Below are 24,500 nucleotides of genomic sequence, written 5' to 3' on the forward strand. Positions count from 1 at the left end.
TCACCTAGATATCTATATATCCATTGTTTATCAGAAATGTAATGTTGGTATCCTGTATATCTGACTGTGATATGTGGTTGTCTCACCTACATATCATATGATGACTGCAGTTACTGTAATTCACTCTGAATAAAAGCATCTGCTAAATCAGGGGTTCTCAATCCGGGGTCTGTGGAGGTACTGCAGGGGTTCTCAATCCGGGGTCTGTGGAGGTACAGCAGGGGTTCTCAATCCGGGGTCTGTGGAGGTACTGCAGGGGTTCTCAATCCGGGGTCTGTGGAGGTACTGCAGGGGTTCTCAATCCGGGGTCTGTGGAGGTACTGCAGGGGTTCTCAATCCGGGGTCTGTGGAGGTACTGCAGGGGTTCTCAATCCGGGGTCTGTGGAGGTACTGCAGGGGTTCTACGGCACCCTGACTGTACTCGTTGCAATGTAAGACATTTGATAGAATTTCACGACACGACCACTTTGCCTACTCTTAATTATTGCCTAATTTAATGGAATGTATATTTTTTTTACCAATTCTGATCGTTGTTACAAGCAGATTTTTGACAATATAACCGTTATATCAACACACTCTTCACACCCGTTTAACAACTCTAAATATCTTTGGCATAGTAGCATCAAGTCCCTTACCAATAATGTTGCCTACAACGTTGCATACAATGTTCATTTTCATCCAACACATATTACACCCTAGATGCCTTCAATTGCCCAATATATATTTTTGGGTTCAGTGATGAAGAACCTGTAGAGTTCTGATCAACAAAAGGTTAATGTTTTGAGGATGGGAACCCAGCAGCCCTCCAGTGGTCCAATCAATTCCACCTGTTTTTTCCAGCGCCGGCCAGGGATTCGAACCATCCACCATGTATACCCATAAGTGTAAAATGTCTTTATTCTCAGCACTTATACAACCAATTTTCTACTCTGAGACACTTTGGCGATATGGTCCCAGATCTCAAAACATTGTTATAAAAAACGTATGTTGTTTGTTTAACATAATAATAAAACATAAATATTACTCATGTAACCCGCTGTAAAGACTGGGTTTAGTTGATTGTGTTGCACTGCTCATGTCCGGATTCTGGAACTGTCCGCGTCCCCGTACAGAACTGTCCGCGTCCACGTACAGAACTGTCCGTGTCCCCGTACAGAACTGTCCGCGTCCATGTTCGGTGTGGCGCCAAGCATATTGTCCGGTTACGCGCAGAGTTGTCTGAGGTGATCTTGGGGAATAACGACGGAGTTCACTACAGTGTTGAGACACCGAAGTTTATTGTTCAATTTGTTTTTTTCTTTACGGTCGACGAGGGACAGACGAACGACCAGCTAGCTAGCCAAGCTAGTTGGTACAGCTCGGTAAATTAGCTAGCTACTATACCAGCAGCATTCTAGTTAACCGAGCTACCACTACATCATCACCGGCTATCTGCATTTCTTGTGGACCGATGGAGCTCCCCGGTTGTTTCTTCCACCTGTTAAATCCCGTGGAGGGCTTTTCCCTCTCTCGTTGACGGATGCTGGCTACCTCTGTCCGGTTCTCCTCTCTTCACTAGATGGACGGTAACTTTAGTGTTTAACCCCTCTGTGTCCAAGGACCAATCTTTTGAATATTATTTTCAGGGCGCCTCAATAGCAGGTATTGAACACCGGGTAAATAATCACTAGTCAGAGCCTCAACCTCAGTATACATTCATTTAAAAAAAAAAATCTTAATATCTGATATTGCGAGTAAACAACCTCGGAATAGAAAAGACAAGAGTGCGTCTTCCAGCCCACCAATAAATTACATAATTCAACCCTCCCGGTTAGTAAATTTACCTCAACATGCCCCCGGAGACGGCAGAGTAACGACACCAGCCTTTTAGCTGGGCTGACTACAACGCTCGCGTCGCTAAATGAATTTCGTTATTAAAAATGACACACTGCTCGCGCGCGCCAACGAGCTTCTAGAAGTCAGTTCTATTTGTGACGCAGTTCGCGCTGCATCTCCTCATTGGTTTATAGCAGCAGGTACCCACGTGCCATCTCCTCATTGGTTTATAGATGCAGGTATCCACGTGCCATCTCCTCATTGGTTTATAGAAGAAGGTACCCACGTGCCATCTCCTCATTGGTTTATAGAAGCAGGTACCCACGTGCCATCTCATTGGTTTATAGTAGCAGGTACCCACGTACCATCTCCTCATTTAGCAAAAAAATATAAACATAACTTCTTTAAACAATAAAAGCTAATTTATGAACATTTCTGAAAATGGATATATAGCTTTTTGGAATTAAACTTTTCTTCTGTTTCCCATCTGAGCTCAGAGTAGATGAGAGATGTAATGTTTGTATCTGTTGTGTTGAAGCCCAATCAAGCAGGAGAGACCAGCCTCCCCTGTTCCCAGCTGTGTGTCCATGAAGAGTGACCAGTCTATGGATCCTCCTCTAAAGTTTAGAGAGGGAGACTTTTCTACTGAACAAAGGTAAGAAGAACTCATGGGTCATGGTCAGTGAGTTAAACAACACTGTCTCTAGTCATTTCTCCTCTCCCATTTTCCCATTTCTTTTGTTGTTTTCATAATCCATAGGCTAATCATTTTGTCCATTTTCATAGTCCTAAAACAAGATTAAACAAACACAACATTCCCTCCCTGTGTGTGTGTGCGTTCGTGCGTGCGTGCGTGCGTGCGTGCGTGTGTGTGTGTGTGTGTGCACTCCCTGGATGAGGAGATGTAATCTCATGTTTTGTCCACAGAAACCAACAGGAGAGATCAGAGTCAGAGATTCTCAGTGGTCAGTCTTCCCAGAGTCATCAAACAGACCTGGACTCCATATTCAGTGTATGTGGTCCTGTTATGTACATTTGTTTTTGTTTACCTCAAGTAAAGTTGATCTGTCAATCATTCATTAATGTGTTGATGAGAAAGCATTTCTTCTCTTGCTTAACTTATTTACTTTATTTATTTCAGTTGCTTGAAGAGAATATTATTACATTTGTGAAGAAGGAGTTGAAGATGTTCAAGAGGATTCTTAGTCCAGAACTCCCAGAAGGCTTTGAGAGTCAGAAGCAGGATAAGGAAGTGGTGGATGCTGAAGATGAGAAGCAGGAGAGCAGTGCCAGAGAGGGGGCTCTGAAGATCACACTGCACGTCCTGAGGAAAATGAACCAGAAGGAGCTTGCTGACACACTGGAGAAATGTAAGATCTGTCTGCCTCATGTTGAATGCTGTTTTATAACATTTAAAATCTGTAGCTAAAGTACAGCTAAAGTAGCTGTGTAACTCAATGATATTGTAGCAGCCTTAACTAGAGGTCGACCGATTATGATTTTTCAACGCAGATACCGATACCGATTATTGGACGACCAAAAAAGCCGATACAATTTTTTTTACATTTATTTGTATTAATGACAATTACAACAATACTGAATGAACACTTATTTTAACCTGTTGGGGATGGGGGCGCTGTTTAGACTATTTATGCTAATGTGGCTAATTTTTTAAACGGCTTCCCACAAAATCCTTGATCGTACAATATGCATATTATTATTATTATTGGATAGAAAACAGTCTATAGTTTCTATAGGAGTTGAAATTTTGTCTCTAAGTGGAACAGAGCCCATTCTACAGCAATTTCCCTGACATGGAGTCAGATTTGAGAAACGTTGGCCACTTTTCTGAAGTCATTTAAAAGGGCTCTGTCGTTGCTATGACTATACGGACACTTCTTACGTCTTCCCCTGGATGCCTTTACGTGATGACGATTCCAACGGGCTCGATTGCTCGTTCACAGGCCCTACAAATGAAAAAAACCTTTAGCTAGCAAGTCTTTTCTTGCTGCGTAACGCGCGTGGAAGACACCGACCCTCTCCTGTTCCAAGCGTTAGTTTAGCCTGTTATATTTCTCCGGTCATCTTTTCACTCGTTATAGGAGTTACAAACATCACAAAGTAGTTAATTTAAAGCGTTTTATAGCAATTTATATCCGTTTAGTGCGATTTTGGGACATTTATTTTTGCAACGATGTGAAAAGTTGGACACGCTTTTCAGTTCATCCCGAACGTAGTTGACATTTCCACATGGCAAGAGGACAGCTTTCCACCAAAAGACGATTTCTCCCAAGAAAGGATCCTTTGCCCAAGATACTGATGGAAGAACAGCTCAAGGTAGGACATTTTTATTATGATAAATCGTGTTTCTGTCGAAACATTTTAGTGGCTTAGGACGCCATGTTTTTTGACGTAGCTTCGCTTGGCGCAAACTGTATTGAAAAGTAAGGATAAATTAAAAAATGTAATAACGCAATTGTATTAAGAATTAAATTGTCTATCAATCCCTGTCCACCCTATATTTTTTAGTCACGTTTATGAGTATTTATGTATAAGAGTAGATCACTGTCTAAGTGGCGCAAGGACGTTTTCTTTACCAGCTTGTCTACATTTCACATTGTCTAACCATGATTTTGGTGGCTAAATATAAACATTTTCGATCAAACTGTATATGCATGTTGTAATGTGATGTTACAGGAGTGTCATCGGAAGAATTCTGAGAAGGTTAGTGAAAAAATTAATATCTTTTGGCGATGTTGACTTTTATCGCTCACTTTGGCTAGAATCAATGCTGGGCTGCTAATTGCTATGTGCTAAGCTAATATAACGATTTATTGTGTTTTCGCTGTAAGACACTTAGAAAATCTGAAATATTGTCTGTATTCACAGGATCTGTGTCTTTCGATTCGTGTATGCTGTGTATTTTTACGAAATGTTTGATGATTAGTAGTTAGGTAAACACGTTGCTCATTGTAATTATTCTAGTCCATTTGTGATGGTGGGTGCAATTGTAAACTATGCCATATACCTGAAATATGCACTTTTTTCTAACAAAACCTATCCCATACCATAAATATGTTATCAGACTGTCATCTAATGAGTTTTTTTGTTGGTTAGGGGCTATAAATATCTTAGTTTAGCCGAATTGGTGATGGCTACTGGTGTTGGTGGACAAATAAAAGATGGTGGAATATGCTAATGTGTTTTTAGGTAATAGATGTACATCTTTACATATTGTGTCTTCCCTGTAAAACATTTTAAAAATCGGAAATGTTGACTGGATTCATAAGATCTGTGTCTTTCATTAGCTGTATTGGACTTTAATGTGTGAAAGTTAAATATTTAAAAAAATATTTTTTTTGAATTTCGCGGCACTGGTTTTTCAGTGGGGGGGGGGGGGGAGTGCCGCTAGCGCCACGCTGATCCTAGACAGGTTAACTTAATATTTTACATCAATAAAATCAATCTTGCCTCAAGTAAATAATGAAACATGTTCAATTTGGTTTAAATAATGCAAAAACAAAGTGTTGGAGAAGAAAGTAAAAGTGCAATATGTGCTATGTAAGAAAGCTAACGTTTCAGTTCCTTGCTCAGAACATGAGAACATATGAAAGCTGGTGGTTCCTTTTAACATGAGTCTTCAATATTCCCAGACAAGAAGTTTTAGGTTGTAGTTATTATAGGAATTATAGGACTATTTCCCTCTATACCATTTGTATTTCATTAACCTTTGACTATTGGATGTTCTTATAGGCACTTTAGTATTGCCAGTGTAACAGTATAGCTTCTGTTTAAGTTTAATGCCAGCTAGCAACTTACCTTGGCGTACTGCATTCGCGTAACAGGCAGTCTCCTTGCGGAGTGCAACGAGAGGCAGGCAGGTCGTTATTGCATTGAACTAGTTAACCTGAAGGTTGCAAGATTGAATCCCCCAAGCTGACAAGGTGAAAATCTGTCATTCTGCCCCTGAACGAGGCAGTTAACCCACCGTTCCTAGGCCGTCATTGAAAATAAGAATGTGTTCTTAACTGACTTGTTAAATAAAGGTGTAAAAAAAAAAAAAAACGGCAAAATCGGTGTCCAAAAATACCGATTTACGATTGTTATGAAAACTTGAAATTGGCCCTAATTAATTGCCCATTCCGATTAATCGGTCGACCACTAGCCTTAACACAACACCTAGTGACCTCATCAAGTAGCAGCAGGGATGTGTTGTGGTGATTAATTTAGAGAGAGAGAGACAACATTAATAATACCATCAATAATACCAATAATAATATAATCAGTCACACCAGTCTGTAATGAAAACATTTACACATTTAAACAGTCAGTTAAGAGAATAAATTATTATAATCTAAAACGTTATAACAGTCCTACAATACTGTAAGCATTAAAACAGACGTAATATAATATCCTCTGTGTTATTTCTAGATTCAGATGATCTTGCTGTGATTTGCCAACGTGAACTCAAATCTAATCTAAAGAAGAAGTTTCAATGTGTATTTGAGGGGATCGCTAAACAAGGAAACCCAACACTTCTCAATAAGATCTACACAGAGCTCTACATCACAGAGGGTGGAACAGGAGAGGTCAATAATGAACATGAGCTGAGACAGATTGAGACAACAACCAGGAAACAAGCAAGACCAGAGACTGCAGTCAAATGTAACGACATCTTCAAACCCTTAACTGGACAAGACAAACGTATCAGAACTGTGCTGACAAAGGGAGTCGCTGGCATTGGAAAAACAGTCTCTGTGCAGAAGTTCATTCTGGACTGGGCTGAAGGAAAAGCAAATCAGGATGTCCAATTTGTATTTTCATTCCCTTTCCGGGAGCTGAATTTGATGAAAGAGGACAAACACACTTTCATTGAACTTCTTAATCACTTCTCAATGGAAACCAAACAATCAAGAATCTCCAACTACGACAAGTACAAAGTTCTGTTCATCTTTGATGGTCTGGATGAGTGCCGACTGCCCCTAGACTTCAAGAAGAACAAGATCTGTTGGGACGTCACAGAGTCAACCTCAGTGGATGTTCTGCTGACAAATCTCATCAAGGGAAATCTGCTTCCCTCTGCTCTCCTCTGGATAACTACCCGACCTGCAGCAGCCAATAAGATCCCTTCAGGGTGTGTTGACCAGGTGACAGAGGTACGAGGGTTCAGTGACCCACAGAAGGAGGAGTATTTCAGGAAGAGATTCAGTGATGAGGACCTGGCCAGCAGAATCATCTCACACATAAAGACATCAAGGAGCCTCCACATCATGTGCCACATTCCAGTCTTCTGTTGGATTTCTGCAACAGTCCTTGAACACATGCTGGAACATAAGAGAGAAGAGATGCCCAAGACTCTGACTGAGATGTACACACACCTTGTGGTGTTTCATACCAAACAGAAGAATGAAAAGTATCTTGGGAATGAAGAGACAGGTCCACACTGGAATAAAGAGAGCATTCTGTCACTGGGAAAACTGGCTTTTCAACAGCTTGTGAATGGCAATCTGATTTTCTATGAAGGAGACCTGGAAGAGGCTGGCATTGATGTCAATGAAGCCTCAGTGTACTCAGGATTGTGCACACAGATCTTTAAAGAGGAATGTGTGCTGTACCAGGACAAGGTGTACTGCTTTGTTCATCTGAGCATTCAGGAGTTTCTGGCTGCTGTATATGTGTTCCTCTCATTCATCAGCAACAATGAGAATCTAATGGACAAACTGCAAACAAAGTCCAGCATCTTTTCTTTGCTGTTCAGAGACAATGCTGAAGTTACTTTCTACAAGAGTGCTGTGGATAAAGCCTTACAAAGTGAGACGGGAAACCTGGACCTGTTTCTCCGCTTCCTTCTGGGCCTCTCACTGGAGTCCAATCAGAAACACTTACAAGGTCTACTGACAAAGACAAGAAGCAGCTCACAGACCCATGAAGAAACAGTGAAGTACATCAAGGAGAAGATCAGGGAGAATCTCGCTCCAGAGAGGAGCATCAATCTGTTCCACTGTCTGAATGAACTGAATGACCATTCTCTAGTGGAGGAGATCCAAAGATACCTGAGATCAGGAAGCCTCTCAAAACCCAACCTGTCACCTGCACAGTGGTCAGCTCTGGTCTTTGTGTTGCTGACTTCAGAAAAGGAGCTGGATGTGTTTGACCTGAAGAAATACTCCAGATCAGAGGAAGGTCTTCTGAGGCTGCTGCCAGTGGTCAAAGCCTCCAGAGCTGTTCTGTAAGTAAATAAAATGACATATAAGAACTAATCATCAGGAAGCAATATTCAGTTTAGAAAAAATGATGTACATAATCCTTATATAATTTTATGTTGAAAAACATATTGAATAAATGCATTACATTAGTATAACAAAATGACCGTACAATTCTAGGAGACAGAAGATGAATCTATATGTTGTTTGGGAGAACAACAAAATGCAAATTGTCCTTCTACACTACTGGTGTTAAATTAACAGTGTTTTTGAAGTCATGATGATCTCTTTGTCAGGCTGTCAGGATGTGGAGTCACAGAGGAAGGCTGTGCTTCTCTGGTCTCAGCTCTGGAGTCAAACCCCTCACACCTGAGAGAGCTGGATCTGAGTAACAATAACCTGAAGGATTCAGGAGTGAAGCTGCTCTCTGCTGGACTGGGGAATCCCCACTGTAAACTGAAGACTCTGAGGTCAGTATTCCTGTAGTTGGTCAACAAGTGATAACTGTTCACCAGATCCACATGTATTTACCAGACACACATAGTCCACACCATATGTGTTTGGACAGTGAAGCTTACAGTTTTACATTTGGTGCTATGCTCCAGCATTTTGGATTTGAGAAAGAATGTTTCATATTAGGCGACAGTATAGAATGTCACGTTTTATTTTAAGGTATTCATACATATATATTTTACAGTTTAGAAATGAAATCACTTTATGTGTCTTGTTCTCCCATTTGAATAAGTCTTTATTTTTGGACAAATGCACTTATATTGCATTAAAGTAGTCATAAGTTTAGTATTTGGTCCCATATTCCACTTTGCCTGCAGTGATAACATCAAGATTGTGATTCTACTAACTTGTTGAATTCATTTGCAGTTTGTCTTGGTTGTGTTTTGGATGATGTTTTTCCTAATAGAAACTGAATGGTGAATAATGTCCTGTCATTTTGGAGTCACTTCACTTGTATTGTCAGTAAGAATAGAATATGTTTCTGAACACTTCTACATTCATGTGGATGTTACCATGATTATGAATAATCAATGGTGAGAGGTTAGCATGTTTTGTTGTAGCCTCTGTTATTGGTAATGGTGAGAGGTTAGTATGTTTTGTTGTAGACTCTGTTATTGGTAATGGTGAGGTTAGCATGTTTTGTTGTGGTCTCTGTTATTGGTAATGGTGAGAGGTTAGCATGTTTTGTTGTAGCCTCTGTTATTGGTAATGGTGAGAGGTTAGCATGTTTTGTTGTGGTCTCTGTTATTGGTAATGGTGAGAGGTTAGTATGTTTTGTTGTAGTCTCTGTTATTGGTAATGGTGAGAGGTTAGCATGTTTTGTTGTAGTCTGTTATTGGTAATGGTGAGAGGTTAGCATGTTTTGTTGTAGTCTCTGTTATTGGTAATGCTGAGAGGTTAGTATGTCTTGTTGTAGCCTCTGTTATTGGTAATGGTGAGAGGTTAGTATGTTTTGTTGTAGTCTCTGTTATTGGTAATGGTGAGAGGTTAGTATGTCTTGTTGTAGCCTCTGTTATTGGTAATGGTGAGAGGTTAGCATGTTTTGTTGTAGTCTCTGTTATTGGTAATGGTGAGAGGTTAGCATGTTTTGTTGTATCCTCTGTTATTGGTAATGGTGAGAGGTTAGCATGTTTTGTTGTAGCCTCTGTTATTGGTAATGGTGAGAGGTTAGTATGTTTTGTTGTAGCCTCTGTTATTGGTAATGGTGAGAGGTTAGCATGTTTTGTTGTAGCCTCTGTTATTGGTAATGGTGAGAGGTTAGCATGTTTTGTTGTAGCCTCTGTTATTGGTAATGGTGAGAGGTTAGCATGTTTTGTTGTAGCCTCTGTTATTGGTAATGGTGAGAGGTTAGCATGTTTTGTTGTAGCCTCTGTTATTGGTAATGGTGAGAGGTTAGCATGTTTTGTTGTAGTCTCTGTTATTGGTAATGGTGTGGAAATACGGTTTAGTAAACGTTGTGCAACTGGATCATAGTCGTTGTGTCATTTTAACATTGGGAGCAGAAGATGGCTAATAACTACAATGTGCCACCTCGCTTCCACGAGAAGATGTTGTATGAAAGTTGGGAAAATAACCTTGGAATCTGGACACTGGTTACTAATCTGGACACTGGTTACTAATCTGGACCAGAAAAAGCAGTTTGGTGGTATTATCGCTGGAAGGAAGAGTGAGAGATACAGCACTGGAAATATCCCTGGAGGATTTGAACAAAGATGACGGTATGGGTCTTTGATCAGAGAACTGGATTCTGTGTTTCTTAAAGAAGAGAAAGGCTGTGCCTATGAGGCATATTCACATTCTGACAGTGTTACTTGAGACATTTCGGTTGCAATGACGGACAACATAATTGATTTCGAAACAGAGCTACAATAGGATTTGCAAGTACGACATGGTTCTCCTGGATGCAGAGTTAGATTTCAAGTTGCTAGATACTGTCTGTCTGGATGGTAGAGACATGGTTCTCCTGCAGTGTTAGATTTCAAGTTGCTAGATACTGTCTGTCTGGATGCAGTGTTAGATTTCAAGTTGCTAGATACTGTCTGTCTGGATGGTAGAGACATGGTTCTCCTGCAGTGTTAGATTTCAAGTTGCTAGATACTGTCTGTCTGGATGCAGTGTTAGATTTCAAGTTGCTAGATACTGTCTCTCTGGATGGTAGAGACATGGTTCTCCTGCAGTGTTAGATTTCAAGTTGCTAGATACTGTCTGTCTGGTAGAGACATGGTTCTCCTGGATGCAGAGTTAGATTTCAAGTTGCTAGATACTGTCTGTCTGGATGATAGAGACATGGTTCTCCTGGATGCAGAGTTAGATTTCAAGTTGCTAGATACTGTCTGTCTGGATGGTAGAGACATGGTTCTCCTGCAGTGTTAGATTTCAAGTTGCTAGATACTGTCTGTCTGGATGATAGAGACATGGTTCTCCTGGATGCAGAGTTAGATTTCAAGTTGCTAGATACTGTCTGTCTGGATGATAGAGACATGGTTCTCCTGGATGCAGTGTTAGATTTCAAGTTGCTAGATACTGTCTGTCTGGATGATAGAGACATGGTTCTCCTGGATGCAGAGTTAGATTTCAAGTTGCTAGATACTGTCTGTCTGGATGATAGAGACATGGTTCTCCTGGATGCAGAGTTAGATTTCAAGTTGCTAGATACTGTCTGTCTGGATGATAGAAACATGGTTCTCCTGCAGTGTTAGTTTTCAAGTTGCTAGATACTGCCTGTCTGGATGCAGTGTTAGATTTCCAGTTGCTAGATACTGTCTGTCTGGATGATAGAAACATGGTTCTCCTGCAGTGTTAGATTTCAAGTTGCTAGATACTGTCTGTCTGGATGGTAGAGACATGGTTCTCCTGCAGTGTTAGTTTTCAAGTTGCTAGATACTGTCTGTCTGGATGGTAGAGACATGGTTCTCCTGCAGTGTTAGATTTCAAGTTGCTAGATACTGTCTGTCTGGATGGTAGAGACATGGTTCTCCTGCAGTGTTAGTTTTCAAGTTGCTAGATACTGTCTGTCTGGATGGTAGAGACATGGTTCTCCTGCAGTGTTAGTTTTCAAGTTGCTAGATACTGCCTGTCTGGATGCAGAGTTAGATTTCAAGTTGCTAGATACTGTCTGTCTGGATGGTAGAGACATGGTTCTCCTGGATGCAGTGTTAGCTTTCAAGTTGCTAGATACTGTCTGTCTGGATGATAGAGACATGGTTCTCCTGCAGTGTTAGATTTCAAGTTGTTAGATACTGTCTGTCTGGTAGAGACATGGTTCTCCTGGATGCAGTGTTAGATTTCATGTTGCTAGATACTGTCTGTCTGGATGGTAGAGACATGGTTCTCCTGCAGTGTTAGATTTCAAGTTGTTAGATACTGTCTGTCTGGTAGAGACATGGTTCTCCTGGATGCAGTGTTAGATTTCAAGTTGCTAGATACTGTCTGTCTGGACGGTAGAGACATGGTTCTCCTGCAGTGTTAGATTTCAAGTTGCTAGATACTGCCTGTCTGGATGCAGTGTTAGATTTCAAGTTGCTAGATACTGTCTGTCTGGATGGTAGAGACATGGTTCTCCTGCAGTGTTAGATTTCAAGTTGCTAGATACTGTCTGTCTGGATGGTAGAGACATGGTTCTCCTGCAGTGTTAGTTTTCAAGTTGCTAGATACTGCCTGTCTGGATGCAGTGTTAGATTTCAAGTTGCTAGATACTGTCTGTCTGGATGGTAGAGACATGGTTCTCCTGCAGTGTTAGTTTTCAAGTTGCTAGATACTGTCTGTCTAGATGGTAGAGACATGGTTCTCCTGCAGTGTTAGATTTCAAGTTGTTAGATACTGTCTCTCTGGATGGTAGGGACATGGTTCTCCTGCAGTGTTAGATTTCAAGTTGCTAGATACTGTCTGTCTGGATGATAGAGACATGGTTCTCCTGGATGCAGTGTTAGTTTTCAAGTTGCTAGATACTGTCTGTCTGGATGGTAGAGACATGGTTCTCCTGCAGTGTTAGTTTTCAAGTTGCTAGATACTGTCTGTCTGGATGGTAGAGACATGGTTCTCCTGCAGTGTTAGTTTTCAAGTTGCTAGATACTGTCTGTCTGGATGGTAGGGAGCAATAGTTGGCTTTGACTGTGCTGACTTTTGCGTCAATGAAGTCGACACTAAAAATAATTTTGGGTGAAAAGACGTCTGTCGCTCCAATGCAAGTGAGTGACGCAGCTTATTACACTGAGCAGCAGAGAAAAGGCTCCAACAAGTCACGTTCTCAAGACAACCAGTAGAGGGCGCCCTTTCCCGGCACAAATCCACTGGACAGGTGTGGAAGGAGATCAACATGTGCTATTTGTCAAAGCACCACTAGGTTAAAGACTGTCCTCATAAAAATGAACAAGTTAACCTAACAGAGGAAAATATAAACACAGAGATTGAGCAACATTACACCAAACGAATCTGATACTGAGATCTTTATAGTTGAATCCTTAGGATCTGCTGTGATTGATACTGAGATCTGTATAGTTGAATCCTTAGGATCTGCTGTGATTGATACTGAGATCTTTATAGTTGAATCCTTAGGATCTGATGTGATTGATACTGAGATCTTTATAGTTGAATCCTTAGGATCTGCTGTGATTGATACTGAGATCTTTATAGTTGAATCCTTAGGATCTGCTGTGGTTGATACTGAGATCTTTATAGTTGAATCCTTAGGATCTGATGTGATTGATACTGAGATCTGTATAGTTGAATCCTTAGGATTTGCTGCGGTTGATACTGTATGTAAAACACATTGTGTGGTGAAAAATGGCTTGATAGCTGTGTCAGTGAACTAAATATGAAAGAAGTACAAAATATTATTGACACACCAAACTACTACAGAGCTTTCAAATTTGGAGATGGGAGAACCGTCCATTTTACCAAGAGAGTCAAGATACCAGCAAACATGGTCAGACTAAGTGTCACGTTGAAACAGAGGTGGTCCCTACAGATATCCCCTTACTATTAACATTGGTCAGACTAAGTGTCACATTGAAACAGAGGTGGTCCCTACAGATATCCCCTAACTATTAAGCAAAGCTTCCCTCAAGAAGGCAGGGGCTGTACTAGACATAAAACAATGACAAGGCAGTGATGTTTAAACAACCAGTGACCCTTGAACTTACTACCTCAGGCCACTTTTGAGTTGAGTAAATATTTTAGACAAAGACGTTACACAGAGTCCATGTAAAAATTAGATTTTAACAGACACAGAGAACATGGAGATTCTGACAGCACAGAGAACATGGAGATTCTGACAGCACAGACAACATGGAGATTCTAACAGCACAGAGAACATGAACATAAAGAAAAAACACAAAGTATTGTTAACTTCACAACCAGTCTGGACATGCTACAGTTGACAGACTTCAGAAATGACTCAGCAGTTCTGGGATTAATGATGAGAGTGTTTCCATTCTACAGCAGATAGTTAACAGTTGTGAGACATTCCAGAAATACAGCAAACCAGCGGTTTGTCACTGGCTTCCAAGTACAATGAAATAGTGGCTGTATATCTACATGAGCCTGGACCAAGTGTGTGGTATCTTCACATCATCCACCACTTCACACGCTTCAGTGCTGGAAGCATTGTGAACACAAAGAAACACAGTGAAATGGTCAAGCACTTCATTCATCCTGGATAAGTGTGCATGGCCCGACCCAGAAATTATACAGTGACAATGGAGGAGAATTCAAAAATAATGAAATAAGAGAAATGGCAGAGAACTTCAACATGGAAGTAAAGACAACTGCTGCATACAGTCCGTAGAGAAATGGACTTGTGGAGAGACATAATCAAACACTCAGAGATTATGCTGAATGTGAGGCAAGACAATGGATGTGACTGGAAAACAACCATAGATTGGGCTTTGATGGCAACTCAATGCACAATGTTCATAGTTACAGCCCATAGCAACTAGTGTTGGGGCAGAACCCTAATCTTCCCTCTGTACTGGTTGACAAGCCTTCAGCACTAGAAGGGACCAGTGTGAGTGCAATGGGGGTGGGACAGCACCTTTCAGCACTACATGCAGCGAGAAAAGCGTTCACTGAAGCAGAGTGTTCAGGGAGAATTCACAGGGCTCTGAGGAAACAGCTTCGACCCACCGATGAGAAGTACGAGACTGGAAACAGAGTGTACTACAAACGAGTTGACTGGCAGGAGTGGAAAGGACCGGGAGTAGTCATTGGCCAAGATGGTGTGGTGATATTTGTGAGGCACAATATTTAAGGTGCATCACTCCAGATTGAGGAAAGTAAATAATCTTTTTTTTTTTAATTATTATTATTATTTTTATTATTTTTTTATTATTATTTTTACCCCTTTTTCTCCCCAATTTCGTGGTGTACAATTGGTAGTAGTTACGGTCTTTTCTCATTGCTGCAACTCCCGTACGGACTCGGGAGAGGCGAAGGTCGAGAGCCATGCGTCCCCTGAAACACAACCCAACCAAGCCGCACTGATTCTTGACACAACGCGCATCCAACCCGGAAGCCAGCCGCACCAATGTGTCAGAGGAAACACTGTACACCTGGCGACCTGGTCAGCGTGCACTGCTCCCGGCCCGCCACATGAGTCGCTAGTGCGCGATGAGACAAGGATTGCCCTGTCGGCCAAACGTTCCCTAACCCGGACGACGCTGAGCCATTTGTGCGTCGCCCCATGGACCTCCCGGTTGCGGCCGGCTGCGGCAGAGCCTGGGCTCGAACCCAGTATCTCTGGTGGCACAGCCTTAGACCACTGCGCCACCCGGGGGGCGAAAGTAAATTATCAACAAGATGGAGGGGCTGTTGCTGAGAATCAGCCTCCTACTGAAAATGAGAAGAAAGGACACATTAACAGACACAAGCCTACCAGATGTCACATCCAATGATATGGACACTGAAACTGACACAGGAAATGGAGCAGAGACCTTCAACCATGCCACAGGTAATACTGTTGAGGGTTCAATTGAGGAAAACGTTCAACAACAGCCACGTGTTCAGACAACATGGTTGTTCCAATCTGAAAACTGGACAAACTGTTAAATACATGGACAGAGAAAGTGGTATTTCACACACAGCAACCGTCATTGGACGAGCAGGAAAAGCCAAAGGAAAACACAACAACTGGACCAACTTGCAGAACTCTGAATCAGCTACACTTTCTGGTACAACAGGGTCAGCTGACCTGTCACTTATCAGATTTCAACCAATGGAAAATCGCGGAAACACAGAATGACATTCAAAATTATGATGTACTTGAAACAACAGATATTTAATTTGACTCAGCTAAACTAGATGAGCTCAGTAATTGGAGGAACTGACTGCTAAACAACTCCCAAAAGACTCATCTAGTGGCTAGAGGTTTAGAGGAGCTGTCTGCTAAACAAGTCCCAAAGGACTCATCTAGTGGCTAGAGGATTAGAGGAGCTGGCTGCTAAAGAACTCCCAAAAGACTCATCTAGTGGCTAGAGGTTTAGAGGAGCTGGCTGCTAAACAACTCCCAAAAGACTCATCTAGTGGCTAGAGGTTTAGAGGAGCTGGCTGCTAAACAACTCCCAAAAGACTCATCTAGTGGCTAGAGGTTTAGAGGAGCTGGCTGCTAAACAACTCCCAAAAGACTCATCTAGTGGCTAGAGGTTTAGAGGAGCTGGCTGCTAAACAACTCCCAAAAGACTCATCTAGTGGATAGAGGTTTAGAGGAGCTGGCTGCAAAACAACTCCCAAAAGACTCACTGACATGCGTCTCAGAATCACTCAGATTGCTGCTGCCAGTGATCTCCCAGAAACAATGAAAACTTAATTCCATAGACATCAAATCTGCATTTTTGCAGAGAACAGAGTGTCAAGGGACATTGACATCTGACCTCCGCCTGAAGCTAAGGGTGAAGGAACACTGTGGAAACTGAAAAGGTGTGTGTCTGGCCTGGCAGGTGCATCACTCTACTGGTGCAGCAAAGTCAAGGCAACAATGCTGAGTACAGGTGGAGAAATGTCACAAGTGGATCCTGCAGTTTTCTATTGGCTTGACTGGAGTACTTTCCTGTCATGTTGATGACTTCATCTGGGGTGGCTCACAGACCTTTGCTACAACTGTGATTCCACACCTCAAAGCTGTTTTCCTGGTCGACCACAAAGGAGCAGCTTGCTGACTGTCTGACGTAAAAGGGAGCATCCGGTCTTGTGCTCCTAAAGACTCTCAGTAATGGAAAGTGGCAGCTTGACTAATACAAATATAAACTGAGTCACACAACCCATTTGTAATGAGGAACTTAAATAATACTGTCACGTTCCTGACCTATTTATGTTAGTTTGTTATGTGTGTTAGTTGGTCAGGACGTGAGGTTGGGTGGGCATTCTATGTTTTCTGTTTCTGTGTTGGTTTTGGGTTGCCTGGTATGGCTCTTAATTAGAGGCAGGTGTTTGGCGTTCCTCTAATTAAGAGTCATATTTAGGTAGGCGTTGTCACAGTGTTCGTTGTGGGTGATTGTCTTCCGTGTTTGTGTATGTCGTTGCACCACACGGGACTGTTTTCGGTTTGTTTTGTTCATCGTTGTTTTTGTGTAGCCTGTTTTCTCTTCATGCGTTCTTCTTGTTTCATGTAAGTTCGTCGTCTAGGTCTGTCTACACCGTTTGTTGTTTTGTTAGTTTAGTTAAGTTCGTGTTTTCGTTTAATAAATATGTGTTCAAACTCCACTGCGCCTTGGTTCGATCAATACTCCTCCTTTTGGACCGAAGAGAAGGAGGACCGCCGTTACAAATACTTGGGACATTTCATTATGTTGTTGTTTTATTTGTCTTTAAAGAAAAGTGGGAGATTGTTAAGTTCATGTTTTAAGTCTCCCTATATTTCTGTTACTACGGTGATATCACTCTGTTATTAGTGCACCTGGGAGTGTCAGTGTTGATGGACCTGGCCTGAGTGTCATGGTAACCATGTATTGTGGTAATACGGTTTAGTAAACGTTGTTCAACTGGAACATAGTCGTTGTGTCATTTTGAGGGAACGCTGTTTACTCAATACAATCTAAATCTGATACCTCACTGTCTGTCTTTTGACTGATTCTGCTTTTTAAACTGGTCTGGTCAGTCTACTCAAATATTTGTACAATACATGTTTCTATCTACAAGCAATCATTTTATGATATGTAATTTCTAATAATGAGACATTCATTTATGAATAGATATATCAGTGTCCTGAAACCTGCCATATCTGAAAATGTTAAAAAAAAATACTGCCACTATTTTCACCACCAAAGATTAGCAGTGTGATTTTAATACGATGTGACTCTTTGCAGGCTGTCAGGCTGTCTAGTCACAGAGGAAGGCTGTGCTTCTCTGGTCTCAGCTCTGAGGTCAAACCCCTCACACCTGAGAGAGCTGGATCTGAGTAACAATGACCTGAAGGATTCAGGAGTGAAGCTGGTCTCTGCTGGACTGGGGAATCCCCACTGTAAACTGGAGACTCTGAGGTCAGTATTCCTGTAGTTGGTCAACAAGTGATAACTGTTCACCAGATCCACATGTGTTTACCAGACACACACAGTCCACACCATATGTGTTTGGACAGTGAAGCTTACAGTTTTAAATTTGGTGCTATGCTCCAGCATTTTGGATTTGAGAAAGAATGTTTCATATTAGGCGACAGTACAGAATGTCACCTTTTATTTTAAGGTATTCATACATATATATTTTACAGTTTAGAAATGAAATCACTTTATGTATCTAGTTCTCCAATTTGATAAGTCTTTATTTCTGGACAAATTCACTTATATTGCATTAAAGTAGTCATAAGTTTAGTATTTGGTCCCATATTCCACTTTGCCTGCAGTGATAACATCAAGCTTGTGATTCTACAAACTTGTTGAATGCATTTGCAGTTTGTCTTGGTTGTGTTTTGGATGATGTTTTTCCTAATAGAAACTGAATGGTGAATAATGTCCTGTCATTTTGGAGTCACTTCACTTGTATTGTCAGTAAGAATAGAAAATGTTTCTGAACACTTCTACATTCATGTGGATGCTACCATGATTATGACTAATCAGGAATGAATTGTGATGATTAGTGATGATGATGATGTGATGATGTGATGATGATGAATGAGAAAGTTACAGAGGAACAAAGATCATAAACCCTCTGTTATTGGTAATGGTGAGAGGTTAGCATGTTTTGTTGTAGCCTCTGTTATTGGTAATAGTGAGAGGTTAGCATGTTTTGTTGTAGCCTCTGTTATTGGTAATGGTGAGAGGTTAGCATGTTTTGTTGTCGTCTCTGTTATTGGTAATGGTGAGAGGTTAGCATGTTTTGTTGTAGCCTCTGTTATTGGTAATGGTGAGAGGTTAGCATGTTTTGTTGTAGCCTCTGTTATTGGTAATGGTGAGAGGTTAGCATGTTTTGTTGTAGCCTCTATTATTGGTAATGGTGAGAGGTTAGTATGTTTTGTTGTAGCCTCTGTTATTGGTAATGGTGAGAGGTTAGCATGTTTTGTTGTAGCCTCTGTTATTGGTAATGGTGAGAGGTTAGTATGTTTTGTTGTGGTCTCTGTTATTGGTAATGGTGAGAGGTTAGTATGTTTTGTTGTGGTCTCTGTTATTGGTAATGGTGAGAGGTTAGTATGTTTTGTTGTGGTCTCTGTTATTGGTAATGGTGAAAGGTTAGTATGTTTTGTTGTAGCCTCTGTTATTGGTAATGGTGAGAGGTTAGTATGTTTTGTTGTAGCCTCTGTTATTGGTAATGGTTATAGGTTAGCATGTTTTGTTGTAGCCTCTGTTATTGGTAATGGTGAGAGGTTACCATGTTTTGTTGTAGTCTCTGTTATTGGTAATGGTGAGAGGTTAGCATGTTTTATTGTAGTCTCTGTTATTGGTAATGGTGAGAGGTTAGCATGTTTTGTTGTAGTCTCTGTTATTGGTAATGGTGAGAGGTTAGTATGTTTTATTGTAGCCTCTGTTATTGGTAATGGTGAGAGGTTAGTATGTTTTATTGTAGTCTCTGTTATTGGTAATGGTGAGAGGTTAGTATGTTTTATTGTAGTCTCTGTTATTGGTAATGGTGAGAGGTTAGTATGTTTTATTGTAGTCTCTGTTATTGGTAATGGTGAGAGGTTAGTATGTTTTATTGTAGTCTCTGTTATTGGTAATGGTGAGAGGTTAGTATGTTTTGTTGCTGTCTCTGTTATTGGTAATGGTGAGAGGTTAGTATGTTTTGTTGTAGTCTCTGTTATTGGTAATGCTGAGAGGTTAGTATGTTTTATTGTAGCCTCTGTTATTGGTAATGGTGAGAGGTTAGTATGTTTTATTGTAGTCTCTGTTATTGGTAATGGTGAGAAGTTAGTATGTTTTGTTGTAGCCTCTGTTATTGGTAATGGTGAGAGGTTAGCATGTTTTGTTGTAGTCTCTGTTATTGGTAATGGTGAGAGGTTAGTATGTTTTGTTGTAGTCTCTGTTATTGGTAATGGTGAGAGGTTAGCATGTTTTGTTGTAGCCTCTGTTATTGGTAATGGTGAGAGGTTAGCATGTTTTGTTGTAGTCTCTGTTATTGGTAATGGTGAGAGGTTAGTATGTTTTATTGTAGCCTCTGTTATTGGTAATGGTGAGAGGTTAGTATGTTTTGTTGTAGTCTCTGTTATTGGTAATGGTGAGAGGTTAGCATGTTTTGTTGTATCCTCTGTTATTGGTAATGGTGAGAGGTTAGCATGTTTTGTTGTATCCTCTGTTATTGGTAATGGTGAGAGGTTAGCATGTTTTGTTGTAGCCTCTGTTATTGGTAATGGTGAGAGGTTAGTATGTTTTGTTGTAGTCTCTGTTATTGGTAATGGTGAGAGGTTAGCATGTTTTGTTGTAGCCTCTGTTATTGGTAATGGTGAGAGGTTAGCATGTTTTGTTGTAGCCTCTGTTATTGGTAATGGTGAGAGGTTAACATGTTTTGTTGTAGCCTCTGTTATTGGTAATGGTGAGAGGTTAGCATGTTTTGTTGTAGTCTCTGTTATTGGTAAAGGTGAGAGGTTAGCATGTTTTGTTGTAGCCTCTGTTATTGGTAATGGTGAGAGGTTAGCATGTTTTGTTGTAGCCTCTGTTATTGGTAATGGTGAGAGGTTAGCATGTTTTGTTGTAGCCTCTGTTATTGGTAATGGTGAGAGGTTAGCATGTTTTGTTGTAGCCTCTGTTATTGGTAATGGTGAGAGGTTAGCATGTTTTGTTGTAGCCTCTGTTATTGGTAATGGTGTGGAAATACGGTTTAGTAAACGTTGTGCAACTGGATCATAGTCGTTGTGTCATTTTAAGTTAACATTGGTAGCAGAAGATGGCTAATAACTACAATGTGCCACCTCGCTTCCACGAGAAGATGTTGTATGAAAGTTGGGAAAATAACCTTGGAATCTGGACACTGGTTACTAATCTGGACACTGGTTACTAATCTGGACCAGAAAAAGCAGTTTGGTGGTATTATCGCTGGAAGGAAGAGTGAGAGATACAGCACTGGAAATATCCCTGGAGGATTTGAACAAGGATTACGGTATTGGTCTTTGATCACAGCACTGGATTCTGTGTTTCTTAAAGAAGAGAAAGACCGGGCCTACGAGGCATATTCACACTCTGACAGTGTTACTTGAGACATTTCGGTTGCAATGACGGACAACATAATTGATTTCGAAACAGAGCTACAATAGGATTTGCAAGTACGACATGGTTCTCCTGGATGCAGAGTTAGATTTCAAGTTGCTAGATACTGTCTGTCTGGATGATAGAGACATGGTTCTCCTGGATGCAGTGTTAGATTTCAAGTTGCTAGATACTGTCTGTCTGGATGATAGAGACATGGTTCTCCTGCAGTGTTAGATTTCAAGTTGTTAGATACTGTCTGTCTGGATGGTAGGGACATGGTTCTCCTGGATGCAGTGTTAGATTTCAAGTTGCTAGATACTGTCTGTCTAGATGGTAGAGACATGGTTCTCCTGCAGTGTTAGATTTCAAGTTGTTAGATACTGTCTGTCTGGATGGTAGGGACATGGTTCTCCTGCAGTGTTAGATTTCAAGTTGCTAGATACTGTCTGTCTAGATGGTAGAGACATGGTTCTCCTGCAGTGTTAGATTTCAAGTTGTTAGATACTGTCTCTCTGGATGGTAGGGACATGGTTCTCCTGCAGTGTTAGATTTCAAGTTGCTAGATACTGTCTGTCTGGATGGTAGGGACATGGTTCTCCTGCAGTGTTAGATTTCAAGTTGCTAGATACTGTCTGTCTGGATGGTAGGGACATGGTTCTCCTGCAGTGTTAGATTTCAAGTTGCCAGATACTGTCTGTCTGGATGGTAGTGACATGGTTCTCCTGGATGCAGTGTTAGATTTCAAGTTGCTAGATACTGTCTGTCTGGATGGTAGGGAGCAATAGTTGGCTTTGACTGTGCTGACTTTTGCGTCAATGAAGTCGACACTAAAAATAATTTTGGGTGAAAAGACGTCTGTCGCTCCAATGCAAGTGAGTGACGCAGCTTATTACACTGAGCAGCAGAGAAAAGGCTCCAACAAGTCACGTTCTCAAGACAACCAGTAGAGGGCGCCCTTTCCCGGCACAAATCCACTGGACAGGTGTGGAAGGAGATCAACATGTGCTATTTGTCAAAGCACCACTGGGTTAAAGACTGTCTTCATAAAAATGATCACGTTAAACTAACAGAGGAACATATAAACACAGATTGAGCAACATTACATCAAACAAATCTGCTTCTGATACTGAGATCGTTATAGTTGAATCCTTAGGATCTGCTGCGGTTGATACTGCATGTACACGCACAGTGTGTGGTGAAAAATGTATTGATAGCTGTGTCAGTGAAGTAAATATGAAATAAGTACAAATTATGATTGACACACCAAACAACAGAGCTTTCAAATTTGTAGATGGGAGAACCGTCCATTCTACCAAGAGAGTCAAGATACCAGCAAAAGGTGTCAGACTAAGTGTCACATTGAAACAGAGGTGGTCCCTACAGATATCCCCTTACTATTAAGCAAAGCTTCCCTCAAGAAGGCAGAGGCTGTACTAGACATAAAACATGACAAGACAGTGATGTTTAAACAACCAGTGACCCTTGAACTTACCACCTCAGGGCCACTATTGTGTAAACATTTTAGACAAAGACATTATACAGAGTCCATGTGAAAATGAGATTCTAACGGACACAGAGCACATGGAGATTCTGACAGCACAGAGAACATGAACACAAAGGAAAAACACAAAGTATTGTTAACCTGTTGGGGATGGGGGCGCTGTTTAGACTACTTATGCTAATGTGGCTAATTTTTTAAACGGCTTCCCACAAAATCCTTGATCGTACAATATGCATATTATTATTATTATTGGATAGAAAACAGTCTATAGTTTCTATAGGAGTTGAAATTTTGTCTCTAAGTGGAACAGAGCCCATTCTACAGCAATTTCCCTGACATGGAGTCAGATTTGAGAAATGTTGGCCACTCTTCTGAAGTCATTTAAAAGGGCACTGTCGTTGCTATGACTATACGGACACTTCTTACGTCTTCCCCTGGATGCCTTTACGTGATGACGATTCCAACGGGGTCGATTGCACGTTCACAGGCCCTACAAATGAAAAAACCCTGAAGCTAGTCATTCTTTGGGAGCTGCGTCATGAGCAAAGTGGACACCGGCGCGCACCTGTTCCAAGCGTTAGTTTAGCCTGTTATATTTCTCCGGTCATCTTTTCACTCGTTATAGGAGTTAAAAACATCATAAGGTAGTTAATTTAAAGCGTTTTATAGCAATTTATATCCGTTTAGTGCGATTTTGGGACATTTATTTTTGCAACGATGTGAAAAGTTGGGCACGCTTTTCAGTTCATCCCGAACGCAGTTGACTTTTCCACATGGCAAGAGGACAGCTTTCCACCAAAAGACGATTTCTCCCAAGAAAGGATCCTTTGCCCAAGATACTGATGGAAGAACAGCTCAAGGTAGGACATTTTTATTATGATAAATCGTGTTTCTGTCGAAACATTTTAGTGGCTTAGGACGCCATGTTTTTTGACGTAGCTTCGCTTGGCGCAAACTGTATTGAAAAGTAAGGATAAATTAAAAAATGTAATAACGCAATTGTATTAAGAATTAAATTGTCTATCAATCCCTGTCCACCCTATATTTTTTTAGTCACGTTTATGAGTATTTATGTATAAGAGTAGATCACTGTCTAAGTGGCGCAAGGACAAATTCTGACCAGCTGAGTTACATTTCACATTGTCTAACCATGATTTTGGTGGCTAAATATAAACATTTTCGATCAAACTCTATATGGATTGTGTAATATGATGTTACAGGAGTGTCATCTGAAGAATTCTGAGAAGGTTAGTGAAAAAATTAATATATTTTTGGCGATGTTGACGTTATCGCCCACTTTGGCTAGAATCAATGCTGGGCTGCTATGTGCTATGTGCTATGCTAATATAACGATTTATTGTGTTTTCGCTGTAAGACACTTAGAAAATCTGAAATATTGTCTGTATTCACAGGATCTGTGTCTTTCGATTCGTGTATGCTGTGTATTTTTACGAAATGTTTGATGATTAGTAGTTAGGTAAACACGTTGCTCATTGTAATTATTCTAGTCCATTTGTGATGGTGGGTGCAATTGTAAACTATGCCATATACCTGAAATATGCACTTTTTTCTAACAAAACCTATCCCATACCATAAATATGTTATCAGACTGTCATCTAATGAGTTTTTTTGTTGGTTAGGGGCTATAAATATCTTAGTTTAGCCGAATTGGTGATGGCTACTGGTGTTGGTGGACAAATAAAAGATGGTGGATTATGCTAATGTGTTTTTAGGTAATAGATGTACATCTTTACATATTGTGTCTTCCCTGTAAAACATTTTAAAAATCGGAAATGTTGACTGGATTCACAAGATCTGTGTCTTTCATTAGCTGTATTGGACTTTAATGTGTGAAAGTTAAATATT

General features: G+C 40.7%; 1 protein-coding gene across 1 annotated transcript in view; it reads left to right on the forward strand.

Annotated features, from left to right (window-relative positions):
• Window positions 1-2,356: 2,356 nt before the first annotated feature.
• The window catches only part of LOC129833880 (NLR family CARD domain-containing protein 3-like), a gene marked incomplete at its 5' end in the record, with an annotated part of 36,427 nt that continues 14,283 nt past the window's right edge, over window positions 2,357-24,500 (forward strand). The window contains 6 exon segments of the mRNA XM_055898725.1: window positions 2,357-2,470; window positions 2,743-2,827; window positions 2,957-3,185; window positions 6,247-8,044; window positions 8,315-8,488; window positions 17,828-18,001. Of these exon segments, the coding sequence (XP_055754700.1) occupies window positions 2,357-2,470; window positions 2,743-2,827; window positions 2,957-3,185; window positions 6,247-8,044; window positions 8,315-8,488; window positions 17,828-18,001 (2,574 nt within the window).

The sequence above is a fragment of the Salvelinus fontinalis genome, chromosome 34 (genome assembly GCF_029448725.1).
Source record: "Salvelinus fontinalis isolate EN_2023a chromosome 34, ASM2944872v1, whole genome shotgun sequence".
In the NCBI taxonomy this organism is placed as follows: Eukaryota; Metazoa; Chordata; class Actinopteri; order Salmoniformes; family Salmonidae; genus Salvelinus; species Salvelinus fontinalis.